We start from the raw sequence: 21,937 nt of genomic DNA, 5'->3' as shown, positions 1-21,937 counted from the left end.
TCCTCAAGAACAGACATCAGCTCTGGTTTATGTAGTTCAGACATGTAGTTCAGTAGTTCAGACTCGGCATTTATGACCGCAGGAATGAATCATACGCCTGCTTTTACAATTAGCCTTCTGAATGAAAGCTTTTTTTTTTTTTTTGTTAACAATTAAGATCTTCATTTTTGTGCATGAAGCTTTGAGCAGGTGTGGTATGAACAAATATGCATCACTAATAAATAAAGTTTGGTGTGCTGCATGATCACCGGCACAAGTATTCATGACTTAATAAACAGCAAACAGAAACAAACAGAAAGTTTGCCAAACAGAAACAATCTACAGAATATGAGAGTAAAATGCAGAGTAAGCCAGTTTAGAAACAAGTGTCACAGTAAGAAGGATGTCAAGGAAAATGTCTAGTGAGCAATAGAAAATGAATTGGGAATGGAAAAAAGGGTGCTTACCTAGAAAAAAAAAGTGGAGACCGATGTAACTTCACTATCACAGATCTGAGGATACAAATAAAAAAACAAAAAAACAAACAAAAAAAAAAGGTTTGTCTATTCCTGCTAGCGGTTATTATGTGCGGTGTGGAAGTTCAGGGGTTTCTCACAGCCATAGCGCAGAGTCTCTTCTGTTCAGCTCCACGAGTTACTATAAACCTAGTGAGGAAGTCAGTGAGTCACACAGTTCCCGCCCTGACTCAACTGCCTCGTGGCTTTCTTCCGTCACACAACACTGCTGCACTATAGCCTTTAGTGATCCATCATCAGGAGAAAAAAAGATTTTTGCACAGGTATATTTACCGTGTTTGGATAAAACTATTGCAATTTCCAGGATGAAAGTGCACTAGAGTCGGAAAAACAATGTCTATTCCCTATGTAAGAGCACACAGTGTAATGCAGTCTGTGTGCAATAGGAGAGCGGTTTGGACTGCTGCCTTGTGTTACCTGATCACTGAAAATCAACGCCTCATTTCATCATGTGATAATGCAAAAAATTATACTGTTTATGCAAAAGATAAATTTTGTGAGAGCTGTTCGAATGATGCCACTGAATAGCAATTTGAAGATTATTTCAATATATATTTCTTTTTTTCAAAAGGTTTTACTTACATAGCTCGAACTCATGGAACTCTTCGACTCTGAAAATTTGGCAAAGTTTCCATTATGTGGCATGCACAGTATTCTTTTTATTTATTTATTTTTTTTTTTGCTGTCTGTTCATATACTCTATATTGCCAAAAGTATTGACCTTTCCTGCTATATGGAGTTGTTTTTTTTATAAACTGTTACCACAAAACTGGAGGCATTCAATTGTATAGGTCGTCTGTAGATGCACTATAATAACATTTTGCATTGACTTAAACTTGAAAACCCAAACCTGTCCCAGCATGGCAATGCGCCTGTGCACAAAGTGAACTTCTTGAAGATATGGTTTACATGCTATAGAAAGGAAGATCTTAAGTGGCTTGCTATAGAGCTCTGATCTCATCCCTACTGAACACCTTTGGGATTAATTGGAACGCTGACTGCACCCCAGGCCTCCTCACTCTACATCAGCATCTGCCCTTGTGACTGATGAACTATCCATAAGCAAACTCCAAAATCTAGTGGAACAGCTTCCAAGAAGAGTGGAGGGATTAATAAGAGCAAACTGGGACTAAATGTGGAATGCAATGCTAAAAAAAAAAAATCACATACTGTACTTATGACCAGGTGACCCAACACTTTTGCCAAAATAGTGTATACTTTTAATGAAAAATAAATCGAACCAACCCCGAAATGGCAAAATATTAAGCTGTTAGTGGTCTTAACAGCAAATCATTGTTCAGAAAATCATCAATAATTTAACAAATAGATAACGTAACCTAGTATGGGATAGATTTTTCCTTTGATTATTTTAAGATGAACTTGTGGACAACTTTTTGTAGAAATAAAAGACTATTGATGGCTTGAAAGAGTTTTGTGAAAAGGTTTTGTGAATCCAGACATGTTGACACTTCTGTAAACATCAATCTTTAAAAGTGAAATTGTGCAATGTAGTTAAGGCAGAGGAATTCTGGAGCAGTGGAATTGAGGTGACACCTCCATGGAGGATGGACAAGGGATTCAGTTGTTTCCAACAGATTATCCTGGTCTTTATTTACCTTTGACGTTGCAGCCAGGACCATATCCTTGGTATGCCATGGCCTGAGAAATGTCCTTGTAGACAGACCCAACTTCTATAGCTACCCTAAATTTATTGTATTAATGTATTTCCACAAGAGATAAGACCAGTCATTTGATCCAGAATCTGACCGCTTTTGATATTGAGCACTGATAGCTGGAAAAATAAAATATAAAAATTGTCCAATCACAATGATTGTTATTTCAAATCTATTTTTAAAATCAGTGAAATTGTCAATGTAAATGTAGTCTAAGAGGGTATAGCAGTGAGGCGTAGTCATATTCATGAGAAATTCAGAGTTTGGGAATAATTATTGGAGACAACAAAGTTTGGACTAAACCCCATACTAAAAAATCTATTACGTATTTCATTACAAAATAATCTTGAACTTCGTTGAAAAGCATGTGCATATTGTATAATTCTGAAAAACAGATTAATTTCCTTGAACTAGTTGTTAAATAATTTATTTCTATTTTAGGCTAAATTGTCATTTAATTTCTAATTATCTTGTAAAAGGCTGTTTTGCATCAAATTACTGTATGTAGAGGACAGCATGAAAATGTAGCCAATAATCTTAGTATTCAGTTATGGAATACAGTCTCTCTTTTATCATAAGTCTCTGTGTTTTGCATATTTGAACAGAAAAACAGTGTGAAGTCACTGGGTCATGTGTTTTGGCATCCAGTTGTCTTTTTATTCTCACAAGGAGTAAACAAGGGAACATTTGTCCTCCAATTTGTTTTGTAGTATGAGGCTATCACCAGACATCGAAGTGTAAAAATAGAATTTAATAATTGGAAGATGAATGGAATGAATGGACACAAAAATAAAATACTATTTTGAATTTGTTAATTATCTTCAGTAACTGCTGTTTAATGATAATAATGCAAACAGAGCTATTTTGGGAGTACATGGCATCAGATGGAAAAACAACCTGGACTATACCTGGATAACCTGGATATATATATATATATATATATATATATATATATATATATATATATATATATATATATATATATATATATATATATCTTTCTTGTCTATGTTTGATCAAAGTAGTATGTTTCTGCCAATGTTTAAGCATATATGCCACCTTATTAATATATTAATTCTGTAATTCACACGACAGAGTGCATTGTGAAATTTTGTCATGGAACACATCAGATAAATCATCCTTTCCAAATTTTCAGACAATGATTCAGAACATGTGCAGCTGGATACTGAAATTACTCAGTAACATAGCAGTAACATAGAGTTTGACTCACATTATATCATCAGGTTTGCTGATGGTACTATATGGGACCTATCGACACCATCAACCAAACAGCTGCTAGGTATGAGGAGGAACTCCTCCCAGCATGATGCACAACCATCTGTCACTTGGTGTTAGCCAAACAAAGGCAATGATTGAAAAGATTAAATACGTAGTGTTTCTGAAAACATCACTGTTATTCCATAAAAAAAGATCACTTCAAAGTATACATATGGATGTCTGCCTGGGTCAGGTTGCCTAAACCATTTTTTCTTGGCTTACTCCTCTTCACAACATACTGTTTCTATGATGTTTTGAAAAGATGTTAAACAAACTTTAAATAACCTGAAATCATTTCAACATGAGAATCATTTAAGCAATTGAACTTGTCACTAAGATGTTTTGAATAGTATTGTGCTTTATAAGTGAAGTACATGAATATACAAAGATGGCAAGTATCTGTTATGAAGTCCTTTCTGTAAAAAACAGTAGATAAAGCAGTTATATGTGCAGGAAGGAGTAAAGTAAAACACTCAAATATGATCAAACATATTGCTTTCATCTGGGTGGACAGTAGGCACAAGGCTCAACGACACCCTGAACAACAAGCTTGATGAATCTTTCAAATGTCTAGAAGAAATAAACATTAACATGGGAAAAAACATTAAACCTTCAATAAATGGATCATAGGTATGAACTCAAGATGTGAGGATGTTGGATTTTGTGTAATTATACACAATATACATTATACATTATACATAGAAATGTATTAGCTCATGTCTGCATTCAACTGTCTTTGGAGATGGGATCATAAAATATGTAGAGTATTTAAATATAAGTTGTAATAAGGCATGTGACACCTGCCCATAACCTAACCTAATGTGGCTCTTCCCCAAACTGCCATATTGATTTCTTAGTAAGCAAGTATAATCAAACATAGTTTGAATTCATTTAAATATGACAGTGTCCAGGATATTATTTGAACTATGTTAGGAATGCTTTCTGTTATCACAAACATCAAGGCAAACATTAAATTAATAACCCTCACACATAATCATTCATTGAAACAAGTTTGAGCACACAATGTGTGGTGTGTTCAAAGCAATAACAAAATTGGGCAGTGGACTCATCTTTTCAGGAAGAAGAACTGTCTGTCAGGAAATGGAGATACCAATGTGCTGACTCACTTCGATCCCGGATGTTGTAAGATCCATTACTGGTGATTAAACTCTTTCATGCGATTGAGGCAAGTGTTTTTTTTTATTTCTTAGACTTTCAGAATTTAGCGAGATGGATTCTGGCTGGGATAGAAACAGAAGAGATATATAATAACTTTATCGCTAAGCATTATCATTATCCATCAATTTGCTAACATCTCTCTTACCAACTGATGCATACAGTGGGGCAAAAAAGTATTTAGTCAGCCACCAATTGTGCAAGTTCTCCCACTTTTTCTGCAAGTCTCCACAAGGTTTTTACACACTGTTTCCACACATGGTTCCACTGATACTGGTACTATTTTTCCACACGCATTTCTCCATTCAAAACATTCAACTAATTTCAGCCAACAATGTTTCTCTTCTTCTTCCTCTTCTTCTTCTTCTTGTTCTTGTTCTTCTTATTATTATTATTATAATTCTTCTTCTAATTATTATTATTAATATTAATAATTGTAGTAGTAGTAGTATTTTAATTTTTATTACCCAAATTCAAGAAAAGTTGGAGAGGTGTGTAAAATGGGAATTGTTCTTTCTTTTTATTTTATTTTATTGCAAGCCTCAAAACCACAAATTCTATTCACAATAGAACATAGAAAACATATCAAATATTTAAACTGAGAAAATGTACTATTTAAAGGAAAAAATAGGGTAATTTTAATTTGATGGCTGTAAAATGTTACAGAAAATTGAAGACATGTATAGGTGCTGCTTAAGACTAGGTAGCATCCTCTGGGAATGTCTGGGAACAGTCTGTAAATCTCTGGGAACTGAGGACACCAGTTTGCTTGAGAGGAAAGTTGTCCCATTTGTGTTTGATACAAGATTCTAGCTGCTCAAACCTGATCTTCTTTGTCATGATGCACCAAATTTTTTTCAGTTTTTGAAAGATCTGGACAGCAGGCAGGCGAAATCAGCACTTGGTCTCTTTCTCTGTGAAGCCATGCAGTTCCAGTATGCACTTTATTATTGTCTTGCTAAAATATCTAAGGCCTTCCCTCAAAAAAGATGTCATCTTGGTGGAAGCATATGTGGCTCTAAAACCTGAATATACCTTTCAGCATTGATTGTGTATTTCCAGAGGTGCATGATGTCCATTCTATAAGCACTAATGCAACCCTATACCATCAGAGATGCAGGCTTTTAAAGTGAAGTGTTGACAACATGCCAGATGGTCCTTTTATTCTTTAGTCTGAATGAGGTTTTAATGGTTTCCATGAAGCTTTTCAAATGTTGATTCATCTGGCCACAGAACAAATGAGTTTTGTCCTTGAGAAGAAGACTGCATTTCTGGATTATGCTCACATATGACTTCTTGTTTGCATGATAGCACTTTGACCTACATTTGTAATTGACATGGCAAACTATGATCACATATATTGTTCTGGAGGTGTTTCTGAGCCTGTGCAGTGACTTCCATTACAGAATCATGACTGTTATTAATGCAGTGCCACCTGAGGGTCTGAAAGTCATGAACATTCAATACCGATTTTCTGCCTTGTCCTTTGTGCAAACAGATTTCTGCAGATTCTCTGAATCTTTTGATGCTGTTATGTACTACAGATAAAGAGAGATTCAATGTCTTGACACAGCTTTTCGCAACTTGGTAAACCTCTGCCCATCTTTACTTCTGAGAGACTTTACCTCTCTAAGAGGTAAAAGTAAAGAGGTTTTTTTTCTGATCAGTGATGTGATTGGCCTGTTGTTAATTTGCCTAATTATTTGCAAACTGCCCTGTCCCAACTTTTTGAGACAAGTTGCAGGCCATTAAATTTAATATTATCAGATTTTTTTTCTCCATTTAAAACAGTCAAGTTTAAACATTTAATATGATTTATTTAGTACAGTTACAAAATTTAGCTCTTTAAAGCTTACCATATTTGACTTTTTATTTGATGGTTCCTTTTTCAAGGGGAATTGTACATGTACTGTACTGTAAACTCAACAAATGTGAATGTCTTGTCAAAATGTTTTATTTACTACTTTAAAGGAATAATACAAGAATAAAATAGTTTTTCAGACATTTATATGTAATTTATTAGTACACACTATGTTTTGAAATGTTACTCTGAACTTTCGAGCCACTTGCAGCTTTTTTTTTTTTTTTTTTTTATCAGATTTTTTTGCAAGTTACTCTTAGTCCGGTTCCAAATGAAAAGTTGTGAACTCGGGACTATTGAGGTTCCCCTATATGTATGCAATATCATAATAATACTGAAAGTAACTTATCATTAAGATTATGAAATGTTGATCATGCAACTTTTTATACTGGGGACAGTGTTTTAGGATGAAAGCTGAGTAATTGTTGTGGGATGCAACTAAAATGTAAACTTCTCATGCTGTACTGATATTGTCACATTTATGCCATTTGAATAATGATATTTTAAGGTAAAATGTAGCCATAGTGGACCCAGAGAAAGCCTTTTTTCATGTTTGAACTTATTTCATTTGATAGGTGCACACTTAAAAATCTTATACTTCAGATGCATATTCATAAATGTGGAAAACAAATTATAATACAATAATAGAATCACCCACATATCCTCATCACAACCAGGTTATACCAGATTCATATCAAACACATCAAACACTTTTACACTTTACTTAATACGTTTATTGAGCTAAATAAAGCTTCCATACAAAAAGTGAAAATAAGCATGAATGTATGAATTACAGTGACTTATCCAAAAACCTCTACCACAGACAGGGGGAATGTGAGAGATGAGGCCCCTGTGATGATAATGGTCTTCCCCTCTGGGTTGGGGGCAGAAGGAACATTTTTGTGGCCAACAGATACATTCCAATGCCATGAGCTACTGCCCAACAGCATTATGTCACTTCTGTTATTTTCTCAGACTTCTATTAAAGAAACGAAACAGCAATATATCTGTCAAGTGAATGCATTTTAGACACTCTGACCCATCACAACCAAATGACCCAAAATGCCATTATTGTTCAACATAATGTTCACTTTTTTCTTGGGCAAAAAATGACTAGAGGAAAGTTCAGCATGTCATCCACAAATCTTTTAACATAATGTTTCCTTACACAATTGTAGCATGGCTTACCAAATGATGGTCAACAAGGATGCTTGGTTGTGTACTTTATTTTTAAGTATTTTGGGAGGGGAGACCCCACAAACCCCTAGTCAAGCAGTTATAAAAACATCTGTCTTAGGATGGAAAAAGTGACCTATTCAGGGTTTCTTTCACCACAGAATATTCTGTATGCTGTGCAATTCTTACAATTATAATATAAATTCTTGTGATTTATGAAAAGTGTTGTCTCAAAATAAGCGAGGGGAAAGCCCACAGATTAACTTTATATTCTAATAACTTGCTTTTGTTTTTTAGAATGAGTATGGACATGGTTGCAAGTTAGAAGAATTGCTATCGATCAGAGGCATAACCAAAATGATGGTCCAGCTGCATAAAATTCAGTGGAATAAAAATTTACAACAGTTACCTTCAAATACGTTAAATACTATTTCATTGCTATTTAGAAAACAATATGTAATTGTTGACTAATTGGACTAATTAACCAAAAAACTTTAACTTTAAGCTTTAAATTAGCTTGAAATAGGATGCAGGGAGAACAAATAGGCATTCTTCTTTTTCTTATTATATCTACTATAGAAGCAAAAAAAATATAAAAAAAACAATTAAGTAATTTATCGATAAAAGATGTTTTTTTTTCCAAATGTTAATTGCTATTTTTTCAATTGCTTTCAGTTCACTGAAATTCTTTGTTGAGTGAACATCCTGACAGCAGTTTGCCAGGTGATGACCTTTGGCTTGTTACTGTTATAGCTGTGAAACATTAAGTTGCAACTGTTCACACTAATGAAATAATTTTTCATGGTAGGTCTTACATTGAAAAGAATAGAATGCACTTTTCCGGCATGTTTTGACACTAGACAGTAATTTTCCATGTTTTTCTAGTCATTCCAGGAAGTGGAAGTGGAATAAATGAGTGTAAAGACTCTGAGAGTTGTACAGGTGTGTGTTGTCTCCGAGGTTGCTCACACTGTTATGTGAAAGCTGTCTGAATGGGAGTCGGGTTAGGGGGTCAGAGCCACAGGATATAGAAAAAAAAAGATCTTTTGGAGAAAAACAAAATTATTAAATGTAAGTGTTAACCAATCTCTTTGGCAGATGTAGGCCTTCATTACTGTGACCAAAGTGACTCTGGAGTGTCAACACTGCAGCCAAGACATATAAACTAAGTGGCTCAACACTCTGTGTTTGTTATGGAGCGCTTCCCCAGGCTCCAGTTTATGCAACACAGCTGAGAAAGTAAATTCCTGTGATAAATGCTGTTGATCAAATAGCCTTATAAAGTGAATGTGCTGGGTGCATGCTTAGTGTCCGAATGTGTCCATGCAGACAATTGGAGAGAGATGAGTCAGAGCAGCTGCAGCAGGATTAAATCACATTGTGTGACAGTGAGAAAGCTAAAGTTTTAAATAAAGTTATAGTGCCATACATGGTAGCTGTGAATCAACTAAATAAATGCATTCTGTCTCGTTCTTTAAGCATAGATTATGCTTACAGATTTAATCATGGCGGTTTATGCCCCCTGCTGTTAGGTAAAAAAAAGTGCATTACTAATTCAGACTTCAAAGAAATAAGATGATAGAATATTCAGTTGTAGAAAAATGCATAGGGTTCTCTGGTTTCCTCCCACGTTCCATTCATATTACAATTTTATTGGTCACATACAAAATTATACACATCGTGAAAAGTCCAGTCATGTCCAGTGAAAAGCTGTTTTTCGATTGTCTGTGACAAAAATAGAAAGAAATAAAATCAAATCTTAGTTCTATACAAGTAAGAAATAAGTAACATATGATATATTAAAATATATCATAAGGAATAAACAGATCCGTGTCAGAGACATTATGAGTGTTATTGTTTTTGGAATAAAGGGCAGAGTGTGTGCAATATAAGGAAAATACATTGTAATTTGTTCAAAATCAGGCTGAGGTAGTGGATGTTGTGTCCACTCTAGGAGATCTAGTCTAATGTGCTGTCCTGGTTTTGGACAACTGGTATTGTCCTGCACTGTCCTGTGTTGTCTTGCACTGCCTTGTGTTGTCTTTTGCACTGTTTGCACCAGTTGCACACATGCACTTTATGTGGTGAGGATCTTTCCACTAGTTCTTGGCCCTGTGTTTTTCTGTTCCTGTGATTGCTGTTTTATGTTGTTTTATGTAGCACCTGGGTTCTGGAGGAACATTGTTTCATTTCACTGTGTACTGCATCTTATGGTTGAAATGACAAGAATGGCTTGTCAAAATGGCTTGTGGAAGAAGCTCCTCCTCATTCTTTCTGTCTACTGGCCTTCAGAAGGCTGAAGTGCCTCCCTAACTGCAACAGAGGGAAGAGTACAATATTCAGATGGTTTAGGTGCTTCAATATCTTCCTGCCTGTGGTCTTGTACTGCTTGCTGTAGATAGACTGCAGGTCAGGAACATTTAATTCACAGCTCATCACACACCCTCTGGAGAGCATACTTGGTGCTGTTCCCATAACAGGCTGTGATGTTTTCTGTCAGGATGCTATCAGTCATGCAGGTGTAAAACTTACAATAGCTCCTTAGAGTGTAGTTTCTTCTTCAGTGTGTTTACATCAAATTAATGTGACAGGATCATAACAAGTCTTGTGTGATGCAAACGCCAATGTACGAGAAATTACTCCTTCTGGGTCCCTGAGAAAAACATTCAAGTTCTCAGTTATATAAAAATGAGATAAATGTAAGTCGCCTTGGAAAAGGGTGCCTGCAAGATTCTATAACAGTAAATGTAAGGGGGTGGTAGCCTCCTCTTCATAGATTCCAGACAAAGGCCATGGCCAGTGTTAATAAGAGCAGTGCTGTGTCTGAATGCACTCCCTATCTCCTATCAGAGTACATTGTCGGTACAAATGAGTGAACGTCTGTAGGTAATGAAGCTGTTCACAATTTGACACCACTACAAAATGCTAACACCCTATATAGTGCACTATAACTATATAGTGTGTTAGAATTTAGCGTACAATAAAGTGCTGCTTGTAGAAGATTTTGATATCCACGCACAGGATGCAAATGATGCCCTAGAAATATAATTTGTGGATTTACTAAACTCCTTTGTGGTTAAACAAAACATCACTAGACCAACCCATTGTTTTAATCACACACTAGACTTAATAATATCCCACAGAGCAGACATCACTGATATAACTATTTTACCTCAGAGTCATGATATCACAGACCATTACCTCATACTGTACACACTTCTGGTAGAGCAGTTTAGACGTGTCTCGCCATGTTATTGAATCGGTAGGACTATTTTCCTGACCACTAAGGAAAGACTTATTAGTAAGCTGCCTGATCTGTCTCAACATCTTACTAAACACCTAAATGCTAATGATCTTGACAAAATGGCTAACAATATAGGCATTATCCTTACTAGCATTAGGCACTGTATCCCCTATCCGTTTAAAAAAGGTTAGAAAAAAAAACCACCTGAACCCTGGTATAATAGTCCTACTCATACCCTCTAGAGGAGAGCCTGTAATCTGAAAAGAAAATGGAGAAAACTAAATTAGACGTTTTTAGAATTGAGTGTAAATACAGTATGTACAATACAGCTACAGACAGGTGCTAAATTGTAAATGGCTAAATTGACAACCTAAATCTCCACAATTACAAGTATAGGACATGAAGAGCTGCATGATCTTATCACCAAAGCCAAATCAACAACATATCTGTTAGATCTCATTCCAACTAAACTACAGAAAGAAGTTGCTTACAGCTGGTGAGCCTCTTCTCATTATTATTAACTCCTCGATCTCTTTAGGTCACATCCCTAAACCCCTCAAGTTGTCAGTTATTAAGCCCCTCATTAAGAAACCTAATTCTGATCCAAATGAACAATCAAATTACAGACCCATTTCAAACCTTCAGTTTATGTCTAAGATTTTAGAAAATATCGTGTCTGCCCAGTTATGCTCCCTCTTACATGAAAACAATATCTTTGAAGAGTTACAGTCAGGTTCAGGCCCCATCATAGCACATAATCTGTTCTAGTTAAAATCACGAATGACCTGTTTTTAGCATCGGACTAAGGCTTCATCTCTCTATTAGTTTTACTACATCTTAGCGCTGCATTCGACACTATAGATCATAAGTTTTTCCTGGATCGCTAACAGAATTTAATAGGCATTCAGGGACAAGCATTAAGCTAGTTTAAATCCTACCTGTCTGTTCGTTACAATTTTGTAGATTCAAATGGAGAACTACCTACTAGTTCAACAGTAAAAGACCTGGGAGTTATTTTAGACAACAACTTGTCTTTTGAAAATCATATCACCAATATTACAAAAACAGCCTTCTTCCACCTTAGATATATTGCTAAGATAAGAAACATGTTGTCTATATCTGATGGAAAGAAGCTTGTCCATGCATTTATGACCTCCACACTGGACTATTGTAATGCATTACTAGGTGGTTGTCCTGCATCATTAATAAACAAGCTACAATTAGTTCAGAATGCGCAGCCAGAGTTCTCACACGGTCGAGAAAATATGACCATATAACCCCAATTTTATCATCCCTACACTGGCTACCTTTGTACCTAAGTTTCAAATCGACTAAAAACAATTGCTACTTACTTACAAAGCCCTAAATGGTTTGGCTCCCATGTATCTATCCAGTCTTCTAACATGCTACAATCTGTCAAGCTCTTTGAGATCTCAAAACTCCAGACTTCTAGTAGTTCCTAGAATAGCAAAGTCCATTAAAGGTGGTAAATCATTCTCACTTAGCTCCTAAACTCTGGAATAGTCTTCCTGACAGTGTTTGGGGCTCAGAGACACTCTTTCAGTTTAAGTGCAGATTAAAAACGTATCTTTTTAGCAAGTCCTACACATAACACATCTCATAACCTTGCGCTCCAGTACATCTGATCAAATAAATTATCAACTTTTAATATTATGAACAGCAGCTACGTTAATTTTTCTCCTCTGCTTCTCTTTCTCTAACCATCTTGAGGCATCCTGAGGTTGCACCACCTCCGGTTTGTCCAGCCCCATGAAGATTATAGACCTTCAAAGAGTAGACGCCGACTCTGCAAACATCCCGAACTATCAAGTCAAGTGAAGTCAAGAAGCTTTTATTGTCATTCTAACCATATATAGCTGATGCAGTACACAGCGAAATAAAACAACGTTCCTCCAAAAACCTGGTGCTACATAAACAACATAAAGCTACATAACAGAAAAACAGAGAGCTAAGGACTAGTTTTAGTCTGGTTCCTCTCAAGGTTTTTTCCTCATAACATCTAAGGAAGTTTTTTCTTGCCACAGTCACCCTAGGATTGCTCATCAAGGATTAAAACATATAATTACCCTTAATTCTCTTTCAGGAACTCGAGCTGGGTCGGAACGCTAAAAACCCAAAAGGGTTCCCAAAGCTTTCCGACGCAGCGTCTCATTCCCTCAGGGAACTAGGGTTACATACGTAACCTCAGTGGCATTGAGTAAAAGACAGGAGGTGGAGATGGAAGTAGCAGAGCTGAAGATGCTGAGATTTTCATTAGTGACGAGGATGGACGGAGTGACGAGGATGGACAATATTAGAAACGATTTTATTAGAGGATCAGCGCATGTACAGTAGGACGTTTCAGGGACAAAGTGAGAGAGGCTCGATTGAGATGGTTTGGGGTTGTGCAGAGGAGGGACATCAGTAGGAGGATGCGAGCCACCAGAGCCACCAGAAAGCAGAAAAATAGGAAGACCAAGGAGGAGGTTTATGGATGTGGTGAGGGAAGACATGCCGGTAGTTGGTTTGAAAGAGGCAGATGTAGAAGACAGAGTAGTGTGGAGACGGATGATCCGCTGTGGCGATCCCTAACGGGAGCAGCTGAAAGACGAAGAAGGAAATGGTCAGTCAATTGAAATATAGCTGAGTAAAAAGTACATACACTGAATCATAAATGTAGTTGAGTAGAAAGTAACATTTGCTTATATCTTTAATACTCAGTAAAACTAAAAAAGTACTCAAAAAGTTTACTCAAATACTGTACACCAATGGGCTCAGCACACTGGAATTTACATTTAAGTAAGAGAAATGTGGCGTAAAAAATGAATAGGCTTATAAAACATTTTTATCTTTTTTGTGATTCATATTAAAATCGAGTAAACCAAACAAAATGCTTCCATCTAGTGTCAGCTCAACTGGTCTGCACTGTAAATACACCAGTGAAGGAGTGAACGAATTCGGACACAGTCAACATTCGTGACCTCTCCGCGCTCACTCTCTCCAGTCCACTAGACGGCGCTCATTCACATTTACACGGTAACTCCTAAATCCCAAAGAAGTAGACGCACACACGTGTGTTGACCAAGTTCAGTGTAACGTTACAATTTAACTGAGCTGAGTTACTTTAAAGCGGCTGGAAGCTTGTGCATGCACCTTGACAGACATGTCTTCATTTCGAAAAGCTCTGAAATCCAAACAGCGGGATCACAAAGAGAGATCTCAGGTAATCACCTGTTTGGTGTTCTTGTGTTAGCTGGCTAAGATGGACAGCATGCTAATCAGTAAGGGTTGCTACATAATCTCATTGGATTTAGAACCCCAGATTCTGAACACTTAGAAATTAAGCCATGCTAAACCACAAGCGGCGCAGCATGGCTTAATTTCTACCTCTGATGTACCAGGAATGATGATATTGGTGTGAATGTTGAAGTTTCAGAACATCTGTTTGACCCGAGTGTACAGAGGAGGAGGCGAAACAGGTCAACAGATTTGGGCAAAAAATGAAATACAGACTAAATCTCAAATCATTTAAAAGCATTGTGGGAAGTGATGGAAAAATCTGAACTAAAAAATAGTCCAACATATCAATGAAAGGCACCTGAGCTAAAAAGCTAAACTCAGCATTTCATTATAAAGGAATCCTGGTTGGTATTTTAGATTTTTACATTTATGGCATTTGGCAGATGCCAGTATCCAGAGTGACTTACAACTAAAAAGTTGAGGGTTTTGCATAATGTATGTTCATATACTTGTTTATATACTTATTTTTTTTTTTTTTATAAAATAAATGTGACTGATCCTCTTAAACATGGGATACAGCAGCACATCGCTACCTACTCAGTTTATCAGTTCAGTCATGTCTCTTTCAATCTTAATATTCGTAACATGACTTTAATCTAAACCTCAGGTTTTTAAAGAAGAGATGCATGCTAACTACTTGTGATCCATTAACATACTTTATATACATGTTACACTAGAAATGTGTTTAGCGTACCTGAAGAGCAATGCGAGGATTTGAATACAGTGCAGACTATATAAACAAAAAAGCAAATCTGTGGTAAAGCATGCATTAATCATGACTTGGTCAGACTGCTAATTCTGTCTCTTTTCTACACAGCCTGGATCCAGGAAACATTTAGGACTCCTAGAGAAGAAGAAGGACTACAAACTTCGTGCAGAGTGAGAACGCTTTGACTTTAATCAAGAATGGAATTACTTTCTTTCGGCTTCTCCCGTTAGGGGTCGCCACAGCGGATCATCCGCATGTTTGATTTGGCACATGTTTTTACGCTGGATGCCCTTCCTAACGCAACCCTCCCCATTTATCCGGGCTTGGGACCAGCACTAAGAGTGGCTGGGGTTGTTCCCTGACCGGGGATCGAACCCGGGTCGCAGCGGTGAGAGCGCCGTATCCTAACCACTAGACCACTAGGGGACCTCTAATCAAGAATGGAATAGATCACCAAAAATTTGGCAACATCAAGAACACAATTAGAGAGGATCTCTTTGTATTCTGTAGCACTACAATTTCTTTTCACTTGAACTGAGAGAGTCGAGCCCAAACATGTGCCAGCACTGCAGTGCTTCTGTGCAATTCAAAGTTCATGAAAACATTGATTGTCAAAACACCTCGACCTTAATACCACTGAACAACTTGGGATGAATCGAAAATCTCTCAAATCCCATCAAGCCCATCTCCCAAAAAAAATCTAGTGGAAAGCTTCTGAAGAGTGGAGGCTGTTAGAACCACAGAGGGGAACTAAATCTGGAATGGGATGTTCAGAAAGCACATATGAGTCACATGTTATAGTCAACATTTGGTTAAATAGTGGATCCTTTTCTTATTGGTATATTTCATGAACTGTTTATGCCTTATTACGTTGTTAGTACTGTTGGCAAAACTAATGAATTCGCTGAGTTTTGTAAGGTTGCTTCTATATGCTGTGTGTATGATGAATGTTGCTCTTCATAATAGGATTGCAGCAATGCCTCTTGGATGGCCAGTTTAAAATTAACAGAGGAATGCTGTTTTGTGCTTATCATTGTTATGTAGTGACTACCATCGAAAACAGAAAACGCTCAGTGCCTTGCGCAAGAAGGCTCAGGACAAGAACCCAGATGAATTCTACTATAAAATGATAAAAACTCAATTAAAGGTGGGGTGGTATTTTTTTTATTTGGATATTTAAAGGTTGTATGACTAAGTTTTGGAAAGAAAATAAAAAAATCAAGGCTACTGCTGGACTGAGCATGCCTAATCTTCTATTTGTCTGTTGTTAGGATGGCATGCATGTTATTAAACAGACAAATGACCAGGTGACAGAGGACCAGAAGAAGATCATGAGAAGTCGAGACATCGGATATGTGGAAATGAAGAGGGTGGCCGAGTCTAAGGTGAAGAAGACACTATTATTATTTCATAGCAATGCGGTTAAGAGTAATCAGTTCCTGTGTCTCCAGTTGAGCATTGTATTCTACAAAAAGGTGTTTAATTTTGAATATTTAAATGTTTTAAATATTTTAAAATGTTCTGCAGAAAATCGAAAGATTAAAGTCAGAACTGCATCTTCTGGAGGCTGAGATTAAGCAGAAAAACAAGCATGTCTTTTTTGTGGACACCAAAAAACAAGGTATGTCTGAAACCTCTTGAAGGTTTAACAGGCAAATTAAGTTTTTGATTGTTTATTGAGGGTTTTGTTCTTTAATGTAACTAATGGCATCTCTTTTATCTCTCTGACAGTGAAGGATTTTAACCTCGCTACACACCTCAACACAGTGCCTGAGCTGGTAAACAGAACCTATAACAGACCTACACTGGACACGCTGGTGAAAAAGAGCATTGTGGGTGCTGTGACCCCAAGGAATATTGCGGTTAGTACCAAAAAGTGTTCCAGGCTTTGTAAAGATTTAGTTTTTAAATCACATCCTGATTATCGGTTTGTTCTGTCAAAGAGTTAATTTCAGCATATGGCATGGAAAAATAATTTAGGTAATTCTGCATTTCTAAATGTAAGCAAAGGAAATAACAAGTCGCTGACCTCTGCATCTAGGACAAAACAATTACATGTTGAAGCTATGACGCTCAGTAGACAAGCAGTCGTCTTCTGTTTTCCACAAACCATAAAAATTAACACTTTGTTATTAATGTTTACAAACCAACGTTTTGTATTTATGTATATTTAAACAAAATGTGTTTTATTCTTGTGTGATACGTCACAATGTTTTAATAATAGTGTACACTACTTGTTCTAAATCACACAATTTTCCACACTACACATTAACTTATACTATTTCAGGTAGTTTACTTGCATGGATAACAACTTTTTCAGGGTCAGGAAAAAGCATGTGTTCAAGCACTAACAATATAATGTGCTAAAGTGGTAAAAAGAGACTATTCCTATCATAACATTATGGTAGGCAGACTTAAATAATATGTTTAAACGAGTGATTAAAACAGAAAACAACACTTCATTCATGGCCAAATGTTATCCAATAACTATGTCTGTCTTCCTCTTTGTTTCTGTATTAATGCAATAATAAGCTTCTTCTTCGTAGTCTTCACTAGAATAAAGAAGGTTGTATTAGAAGATGTAAAACATGACTTCTGTGTAACCTACGCTTAGACTATACAATTAGAATTAAATGTTAAATGTCATTAACAGTAAGGATTTACAAATATTTGTTATTGTCACATTTGCTCAGGTTGTTTTCCCTTTCCCAGCTTTCGATATTTGTGATTTTAAGGACCTTTACGTCTTTGAGTGGTACACTGTATTTTTGCCATTTTTCCACACAAGGTGTTTGTTGCATATTTATGGTGTTCATTAGTTTATATAGAGCAATACATTATGAAACCTTGCAGTTGTCTTTCTTTTCTAATTTTTTGCTGCTTTTTCCAACATCAGTTTGAAAAATAAGTTGAACACAGTCTTGTCATTAACTCTTATTTGGTACTCTACAGAAACTGGCCAAACAGCGAAAGGTTCGGTACGAGGAACTGTCCCAGCGTATTGACCGAGAGAAAAAAATGTTCATCATCAGTCAGAAGATCCAGACTCGCAAAGACCTTCAGGTGAGCACACAATTACACACCGACATATATATACAGTGAGGAAAATAAGTATTTGAACACCCTGCTATTTTGCAAGTTCTCCCACTCAGAAATCATGGAGGGGTCTGGAATTGTCATCGTAGGTGCATGTCCACTGTGAGAGACATAATCTAAAAAAAAAAATCCAGAAATCACAATATATGATTTTTAAACTATTTATTTGTATGATACAGCTGCAAATAAGTATTTGAACACCTGTCTATCAGCTAGAATTCTGACCCTCAAAGACCTGTTAGTCCGCCTTTAAAATGTCCACCTACACTACATTTATTATCCTAAATTAGATGCACCTATTTGAGGTCGTTAGCTGCATAAAGACACCTGTCCACCCCATACAATCAGTAAGAATCCAACTACTAACATGGCCAAGACCAAAAAGAGCTGTCCAAAGACACTAGAGACAAAATTGTACACCTCCACAAGGCTGGAAAGGGCTACGGGGAAATTGCCAAGCAGCTTGGTGATAAAAGGTCCACTGTTGGAGCAATCATTAGAAAATGGAAGAAGCTAAACATGACTGTCAGTCTCCCTCGGACTGGGGCTCCATGCAAGATCTCACCTCGTGGGGTCTCAATGATCCTAAGAAAGGTGAGAAATCAGCCTAGAACTACACGGGAGGAGCTGGTCAATGACCTGAAAAGAGCTGGGACCACCGTTTCCAAGGTTACTGTTGGTAATACACTAAGACGTCATGGTTTGAAATCATGCATGGCACGGAAGGTTCCCCTGCTTAAACCAGCACATGTCCAGGCACGACTTAAGTTTGCCAATGACCATTTGGATGATCCAGAGGAGTCATGGAAGAAAGTCATGTGGTCAGATGAGACCAAATTAGAACTTTTGGGTCATAATTCCACTAAAAGTGTTTGGAGGAAGAAGAATGATGAGTACCATCCCAAGAACACCATCCCTACTGTGAAGCATGGGGGTGGTAGCATCATGCTTTGGGGGTGTTTTTCTGCACATGGGACAGGGCAACTGCACTGTATTAAGGAGAGGATGACCGGGGCCATGTATTGCGAGATTTTGGGGAACAACCTCATTCCCTCAGTTAGAGCATTGAAGATGGGTCAAGGCTGGGTCTTCCAACATGACAATGACCCAAAGCACACAGCCAGGATAACCAAGGAGTTGCTCTGTAAGAAGCATATTAAGGTTCTGGCTTGGCCTAGCCAGTCTCCAGACCTAAACCCAATAGAGAATCTTTGGAGGGAGCTCAAACTCCGTGTTTCTCAGCGACAGGCCAGAAACCTGACTGATCTAGAGAAGATCTGTGTGGAGGAGTGGGCCAAAATCCCTCCTGCAGTGTGTGCAGACCTGGTGAAAAACTACAGGAAATGTTTGACCTCTGTAATTGCAAACAAAGTCTACTGTACCATATATTAACATTGACTTTCTCAGGTGTTCAAATACTTATTTGCAGCTGTATCATCCAAATAAATAGTTTAAAAATCATATATTGTGATTTCTGGATTTTTCTTTTAGATTATGTCTCTCACAGTGGACATGCACCTACGATGACAATTTCAGACCCCTCCATGATTTCTAAGTGGGAGAACTTGCAAAATAGCAGGGTGTTCAAATACTTATTTTTCTCACTGTATATATATATAAATAATGTGTGTGCATGTATGTATGTGTGTGTGTGTGTGTGTGTGTGTATATGTATGTATGTGTGTGTGTGTATATATATATATATATATATATATATATATATATATATATATATATATATATATATATATATATATATATATATATAATATACACATATATACATACATATACACACACACACACACACACATATACATACATACATGCACACACATATAAATATATATATATAATATTACATATACACACACACAAACATGTCAAACAGCATCACTCAAAACTAAAAGTCTAAACCTTGCTTCTGTGATTCAGTAATCAACATTGTTTCGATTCATGCATGTCAATTCTGTGTTGGAAGATTAAAATCAGTGAGCAATAGGGTGCTAGATTACCCCCAAAATGCTACCATTTTCAGTAAATCTCCATCATAATCCCTGGAAAATGTTTGATTCAGGGCAGTTGCTCTTGGAAATGATTATCGTAACTGTAGATATGAGCATTTTCATGAGTTTTGCTCTTATTTTTTAGCCTTTGCCAGATTTTTTAATGTCTTTTAGTTAATTTGATTCTTTAGTCATCCCTTCATTGATGATTAATATACTGTATACCCCAGTAAAACAAAGTCATTGACTTCTTCAGAGTTGACCTTATTGATGCATGGGAACTTAAGGTAAAATATAAAATGTAAATGTGATTCAGTTAAGTTTTCCATGCTATATTCACTTGGTATGGGTGGCACATTTTTTTTCTTTCTATAAATCTGTGTACTTTAATTAAAGAGAATTTTTTTTCTCATATTTTCAGGGTGAGCTTAAGCTAATTAAGCACTAAGACAACTAGTTTCCCCATCCTATAGTTCACCAAGGGTGCCAATAATTCAGGAAATTACTTTTTCTTTGGACTTTCAGTGGATTGATCATGCCTAAAACTTTTCTTATTGATGTGCGGATTGTGTTTCATTACTAACAGGACAAGAACAAGAAAAGAAAAGTGAAGAATGAGACACCCACTGCTCCTGCCATCTATAAATTTGCTGCTAAAAGGAAAAGATAAAACACTTAAGATAAAACTTTTCTTACACCACTGGAATTGTTACTTCCAGAAGAGACATTTACCTGACATTAAACAGGTGACATTAAAACCATACACAACTGAGCTTGAGACGAAGTTTAAGCTGATATGTATGTTTTGAATCTACAGGATGTAGGCGGGCATATACTGGGCTTTTAAATGAATTGGAAAAGTGACATGGCAGCTAACTTTTTTTTAGGCTAACCTGCTCTCTCTCCCATGAAAAATTTTCAGCAGCGGTTTTGTAATAATTACATATATATATATATCAGTGCTAATAGAGCTTGTCATAGTTGTGGTTTGTACTGAAATTTTGAACACAAAAACCTTGTGTAATAACAGTGTAAATATTAAAAGTTGCCAATAGGTGGCAGTAGCCTATCTTGCTGGCATATTAAGTGTGTTTTAATGGAGACGTATGAAAAAAGGAAACATTTCTGCCCTAAAAAATAAAAAATACTCTGATACAATATAACTTTTTTTGTTTGTGTGAAAATCATATTGCCTTTTTTTTTAAATGAAGTATAGACTGTGGAGCTCTAAATGTTTTGTATCGATGCTGAAACGCTACTTATTACTTAATATTTGTCTTGTAATTTTAATTGTATGCTTTCTACTAATAGCAGCAATAACTGATCCCAAATAGCTGGAATTTAACCTGGCTAGCTTTGTATTTACTCAATATGGTCTAAGCACTAACTATTAATATTTAAATTCAAATTCAATTGTATTTGTATAGCGCTTTTACCAATAAACATTTTCACAAAACAGCTTTACAGAAAGAGGTTATTAAATAGGAATTAACTAAATAAGTTTAGTGCCTATAACTTATTAGCTTATCAATTATGAGCAAGCCAGTTCTGGCATTGGCAAGGAAAAACTCCCTGAGTTGAGGGGAAAAAAACCTTGAGAGGAACCAGACTCATAAAGGGAACCCATCCTCATCTGTGTGGCACCAGATGTCTATTTATTATAGATTTATCTGCGTTAAATGTGCTGTTCAGTGATTGGTGCTTAAAGGCTAATATTTTCATGCAGAATGCAGTCCTACATCATTGTGCAGGACTGTTTATATTAATTACAGTTTAAATTTGTCCTCATAGTTCTTGAGTTGCTCGATAACTTTATGGATCTTAAGGCTTGTGTGGAACCATTATCTTCCTCAGTTGATTAAGAAAAATATTTAATATTTATGATGGAAATTATACAGTTGAA

The 21,937-nt window shown here is 36.4% G+C and overlaps 2 protein-coding genes across 2 annotated transcripts in view; one reads left to right on the top strand and one right to left on the bottom strand.

Moving 5' to 3' along the window:
- The window catches only part of fhl3a (four and a half LIM domains 3a), a 32,390-nt gene extending 31,470 nt beyond the window's left edge, over nucleotides 1-920 (bottom strand). Inside the window, exon 1 of the mRNA XM_083548824.1 lies at nucleotides 447-920. The gene's annotated coding sequence lies outside the window, so the exon portion shown is untranslated. The remainder of the gene's footprint in view (nucleotides 1-446) is intronic.
- Nucleotides 921-13,948: 13,028 nt separating this feature from the next.
- Nucleotides 13,949-21,197, top strand: utp11 (UTP11 small subunit processome component). The gene is made up of 8 exons (XM_083547792.1): nucleotides 13,949-14,146; nucleotides 15,041-15,102; nucleotides 15,977-16,079; nucleotides 16,204-16,317; nucleotides 16,460-16,553; nucleotides 16,664-16,794; nucleotides 17,885-17,995; nucleotides 20,621-21,197. The coding sequence occupies exons 1-8, from the start codon at nucleotides 14,087-14,089 to the stop codon at nucleotides 20,702-20,704; spliced, it is 759 nt and encodes a 252-aa protein (XP_083403918.1). The 5' UTR covers nucleotides 13,949-14,086; the 3' UTR covers nucleotides 20,705-21,197.
- The last annotated feature ends 740 nt before the right edge of the window (nucleotides 21,198-21,937 follow it).

This window comes from Silurus aristotelis (genome assembly GCF_946808225.1).
Source record: "Silurus aristotelis genome assembly, chromosome: 1".
Classification (NCBI taxonomy): Eukaryota; Metazoa; Chordata; class Actinopteri; order Siluriformes; family Siluridae; genus Silurus; species Silurus aristotelis.
Note: the sequence above shows the minus strand (reverse complement) of the source record. Positions and strands in the feature narration are given on the sequence as shown.

Coding starts and splice junctions, on each gene's coding strand:
- utp11 (XM_083547792.1), top strand. CDS start 14,087: ATGTCTTCATTTCGAAAAGCTCTGAAATCCAAACAGCGGGATCACAAA. Junction 16,080..16,203: donor TGATAAAAACTCAATTAAAG/GTGGGGTGGTAT, acceptor GTCTGTTGTTAG/GATGGCATGCATGTTATTAA. Junction 16,554..16,663: donor TGTGGACACCAAAAAACAAG/GTATGTCTGAAA, acceptor TCTCTCTGACAG/TGAAGGATTTTAACCTCGCT.